The sequence below is a fragment of the Pygoscelis adeliae genome, unplaced genomic scaffold (assembly GCF_000699105.1).
Source record: "Pygoscelis adeliae isolate BGI_AS28 unplaced genomic scaffold, ASM69910v1 Scaffold71, whole genome shotgun sequence".
In the NCBI taxonomy this organism is placed as follows: Eukaryota; Metazoa; Chordata; class Aves; order Sphenisciformes; family Spheniscidae; genus Pygoscelis; species Pygoscelis adeliae.
This window is the reverse complement of record NW_008824356.1, coordinates 682,559-687,717: the sequence shown is the minus strand read 5'-3', so window position 1 is coordinate 687,717 and position 5,159 is coordinate 682,559. Positions and strand designations below refer to the sequence as shown.

At 34.0% G+C, this 5,159-nt stretch overlaps 1 protein-coding gene across 3 annotated transcripts in view; it reads left to right on the top strand.

Annotated features, from left to right (window-relative positions):
* Positions 1-3,475: 3,475 nt before the first annotated feature.
* Positions 3,476-5,159, top strand: part of STRN3 (striatin, calmodulin binding protein 3) — a 48,033-nt gene continuing 46,349 nt past the window's right edge. For all 3 annotated transcript variants that reach the window (XM_009319344.1, XM_009319343.1, XM_009319342.1), the window contains exon 1: positions 3,476-3,581. In XM_009319344.1, the coding sequence (XP_009317619.1) occupies positions 3,553-3,581 (29 nt within the window). In that variant the 5' untranslated portion in view covers positions 3,476-3,552. The remainder of the gene's footprint in view (positions 3,582-5,159) is intronic.

The following is a 5,159-nucleotide window of genomic DNA, read 5'->3' as shown; positions in this document are numbered from 1 at the left end:
GTGTGGCAGCAGAAGCAGCAAAGTCAGCACAGTAGAGGGAACAGAAACAGGAGGAGGAGGAGGATTGCTCCTCTTAGTATCAGCCTGGGGACTTACAAATTGGTTTAAGACAATGGAAAGAATTCTGTTGTAACTGGGAGGGAGGGAAGGTGAGTACCAAATTGTTCTGTGCCATTTTGTTTCCCAATTTTAGTGCCAGTCAATCTTTAACCATCAGTATAGTTATAAATTATATCAAATCTAGCTCTCCTGAGAATTGTTTCAAAGGAAAGGAATATCTAAGGATTGAGAAAGTTGTATTATGTAGAAAGCATTTCTTAAGCGTTTGTCTTTGTGTATGGAACCTAAGTTAGTACAACAATCCTGAGGGAGACTGATCTGTTTACTTTATCTGTTTTTATTGAACCTGAGATTTACTACTTTTCAAAAAAGTCAGTGTTGGGAAATTGTGTGTTAATTCTTAGGGCTCATAGTCATGCAATACGTCAAGTGATAGTTTTGACACTCCTCATTTCTCAGTTCAAGACTTAAGGAAGCAAGTTGATTAACATAATTTATACAGGAAATCTGTAGTGATCTTATTCTTGGTTTTGTATTGAGGGTCTTTATGACTAAGTGTTCCTAAAGTCTAAATAGATTTTTCTATATTTCTAAAGAGCAAGCTCTTAACTTCTGCATAGATAACTTCTGTTAGATTTTAGCCATGTGACGGTTACAATGGAGGGAAAAAAAAAAAGAGAAAAAAAATCCCTAAAATCAATCAAATGTGTATACAAGCAATTACAGAAAGTGATGCTAGAAGTCTGCTGACATTGATAAAAATGTCAAAAACACAACTACAAAGTCTGTTCTTGTATGGCGACCTTCCTGTTCAACCTTTTGGACTCTGTGAAGATTGTTATAAATACTGTTGTATATAAAAGATTTTTTGAGGTTTTTTTTCTAGAGTGGATTTTTGGGTTTTGTTTGTTTTTATTTTTATAACATTATTTCTGTAGTATATTGATACTCAAGATCACTTAGCTCATTAAGCTGTCTGGTTGAAAAGTATGATATCTAGGCAATACCTAGTAAATATGGAGACTTGATTCTGCTTGACCAAGTACTCCAAAAGTATTTCCAGAAGAAGGAAATAGTTTGGCTGTGAGTATTTAGGAGGCAGATGCCTCCCTCTGTGTATGATCAGGGCTATATTACTTTCCTCTCCGTTATCAGCAAACTGAGGATGAAATTAAGGCCCAACAGTTGCAGCTGGCAACTAAGATTTGTCAGATAGTTAGAAAAGGGTGCTGGCCAATGAAACAAGACTAATAGAAGGGGAGAAGACCACTTACAGAAGACCTGAGTTTTGGAAAGAGTTGAGAACTGCATTCAAGTCAAAGAGCATAAGAGCTTTCATAACCTTCCTTAGATGATAATTATCAAAGTATTTAGTTCTGGTTTTATTTTTGTAAAAAGAGACTGTGTGTGTGCATGCAGTAACTTTCAAATGTTTGAAGTATGGTGTTGCACATATGTGCATGTAACATACTACTTTTTAAAAAACCCTACTTTTATAACTATTTTATGTGTACTTTTGTATTTATGTGTAAGGACACTGTTTACTTTTTGTTGTCTTATCCTTAACTAGTGAAAATTGGGAAAACAAGTTGGGCTTGTGAAATTGTCTGGTCATTTGCTGCCTTAGATACTAGAGAAGTGCAAATTATGTATAATTGTAGCTTTCTCCAGAAGGCTGTTAACTTTCTATTGTATTGGAGGCAGTTTTATAGTATTTTTTAGAATCTAAGTAACATAACTGTGGTTAAGTTTGCTCAGCTTCCTCCATCCCCTTCCATTGGGAGCCCACTGTTTAAAATAGCTGATTCTGGATCTCGGTCTCTACATTTTAGCTTGAAATATCTGTGCAGTCATTACAAAGTATGTATTTTTTTTCTTCTCTATTACCATGCATTGTTTGGTGCATTATTGTTTCTCACCAAGTGGCAGGCATTAGTTGAGAGTGCTTTCATGACAGACTTTAACTGAAATACTCATAACTGCCTTGTTCTCAGTAGGATTTTAAATTTTAATTGATTAAATCATTAGTTAGCTAATGCAAAGTAAAAGAACACATTTTAATTTGGTTTACCATTGAGCATAAGGCAAGAGGGGCTAAAATCAGGTCTGATGTGTGGAGTTTTATATGGTGATATCACTTAGTCTTGAGAAAGGAGCAATGCAAGAATGCTATCCTCCTGGTTAGACCGTTTCAGGCTCTAACCACTGAGAGTAATGAAAATGTACAACCACCCCCTTTAAAAAAAATCTTCAAATATAGATTAGGTGCTGATTATAGCTCTGCCTTTTTTTTTTATTGTGCCTCCTTTAATAATGAAATTGTGTTGTTGATCTTAAGCTCTGTAGAGCAATGTGTTCTCTACTTTATTCTCCTTATTCTGTTTATTTTAATCCCTCTTCCAAGAAAATTTTATATTGAATCTTGTCTTGAATTAGCTACCCAATGACTTCAGGCAGTTTAAAGTCATAATGAGGACAAATGAGTTTGTGGTTTCCTGTAATGATGGCTAATCCAGTAATATTGTTAACTGTTTAAATTTTGTATTCATATCTGCAACCCTTGTCTTCCTTAGCATTTTGGCTTGCTAAAGACAAAATACAAGCCGTTTCACTTTGTAGTGAAGAGACTACTTTTTTTCTCAACAGACTTACTACCTTTATTTTTCAGCTACTTTAAAGTTTTCCACTAGACCATTTGCATTAGTTGAGATAACAATAAATTCATTAGAACATACAAGCTATCTACTAGGTTAGTAGGCAAGTAGGAAGCTTCATTGCTTCTTTGTAAGTTAAGTGGGTAGTATGATTGATGCTTTAAGAAAAAAAAAAGCATTATTTTTCTCCATATAAAACAGCACACTAAAACCAATTCTCCTGTGATACTCTAACCTTCAGCTGTCTTCAGTAATAAGTAAAACGTGAATCCATACAATATAGTTGTTTCCTGCATAATGGATTTGTAAATTCTGTATTTGAATTCATGTATCCATTTCTTAATCTGTTCGATATACTGTCATTAAAAACTAAATTTCTTAAAAGTATGCTGTGTACCTATTTTAATATGGCTTTGGGTTTGGAAGAAAATGTATAACAGAATTTATGCTAACAATGCCATAAGGAAAAAAAAATGTGTGCATATATTAAAATGTTTCATATGATTGCAGTTTGTGCCTTCTTTTAGAGTTACTATACTAACTTTAATACCTTTATTTCAAGGCAAAACCCCAACATTTATGAACAGAAAATAATACTTGGTCTCTAGCGCAGAAGTATTTTTGTTGTTAATGACTGACTGAAGCGATTAATGTAAAACAGTTTCTTTTTTTTTTTCTTCTCCTTCTGAGTTAGACTTCATTGCTTTGTTTTGGGAACAGAATGGAATAAAATCTCTTATCTTTTGGTTTTTTGTGTTTTCAGGCTCGAATAGCGTTTTTACAAGGGGAAAGAAAGGGTCAAGAAAACTTGAAGAAAGATTTAGTGAGAAGAATAAAAATGTTAGAATATGCATTAAAGCAAGAAAGGTAGGTATACAAACTGTTCAGCTTTTATCAGACTTGGAAGACTTTACAGACTAAAAGTTCCATCATGTTATGTAAACTGTCTTTACTAGATGATTTTGCAGTTACTTTATGTAAACTGTCTTTATCATTGGTCATCTTTACACTATGTTTTCTGATAAACTTTAGTGTCTGCTATAATAAAAAGTTGCATAATTTTCAAATTGTTTGGACTTGTGTCTTAGAAAGTTCAAATTGGACAGTGTCCCTTTTCTGAGTTAGAGTAATGATATACTAAGTAAGAATAAACGTTCCAAAAAACGTTTAGACCTTATTACTATACCTTTACCTGCTCTTCAGTGGTATTAAACTTGAAAGGATGAAAAATATTGTTCTCTTGATTCCCTGCAGCTATTTTGTATGTGTTGCATGATGAAAACTATATTTTGTGGCAGAACAGAATCCTTTAAAAGTTAGTATTACATTTTGAAGTATTGTTTTTTCATGTGGTAGATGCTTGGATTTCTAGTCTCAGTAGGTGCATTTTCTGTAGCATTAATTTAATGCTTTAAAAACTAAAATTCCATTCAGTCCATGCAGGCTTCTGTCCTTCAAAATTACATGCTGTTCTGTTGCCTGGCTATTTCATTTGACCAAAATCAGTAGTTAATTTTGCAAAAACACTAGGAAAATAATCTTGTCATGTGCCTGTACTTTTAGTAGTGGACTCAATTCTTACATTTAATTTTATCTTGCTCTTAAAAAGTAGCTGAATCCAACAGTGTAAACATCTTGAGGATCAGGCAACAAAATAGGTAGCCTTTATTTGTGTATTTTGATTTGAGGGGAACATACCTACCAGAGTAAACTTAAAATTTGTAGCAAAGTGTAGTGAGGCTTCACCTGGACATTTTTTAGTTTGTTGTCCAAGAGTAAGTATGTCTAAATATAATTTACATTATGAATTAGTACTATGAGAAAGTGACTAGTACAGAAATAATTTTGATTAGTTGGTTTCATATTAAAAACTAATGTTTTGTCAAGGATGGCTGCATACCTCTGTGTGAAATGTCCAGTATAAAGGTGTTTCAGAAAACAGCATATGTTCATACAGAAAGCCATATGGGGACATCATGTGTTTTCTGGTGAAGTAATAGGCAGAAAGGATCTATTTCCTCATTCAGCCCTGTCCTCTAAATGGAAAGTAACTTAAGGTTTCCAACCAGTGTAAGACTAAAAGTTACATTGTTACATCATACCAGTAATGTGCAAGTCACTCTGGATTCAGGGCAGACGAAGAAAAGTATGCAAAGTGTTGGGATGCGTGAAGTCTTCCTTTAAAGAACATTGAACATACCAAAGGAATAATGTGCTGTTATGGCAGACCCAAGTGTCTTGGGTATAAGTAACTTTCTGAAGTTGAAGGAAAACATTGCGGTTATTTTGGCAATAATAAACTTTGTGTGCTGCACATGGAGACGTTCTGCAGATGCACCATAAGGCTGTGAGGATTGCCTACTTACTGAGATAAATCAGAGGCAGTTAGTTACAGCTGGAGCATGAAGACATCATATAACAGAATGCAGAATTCTGAAAGATGAA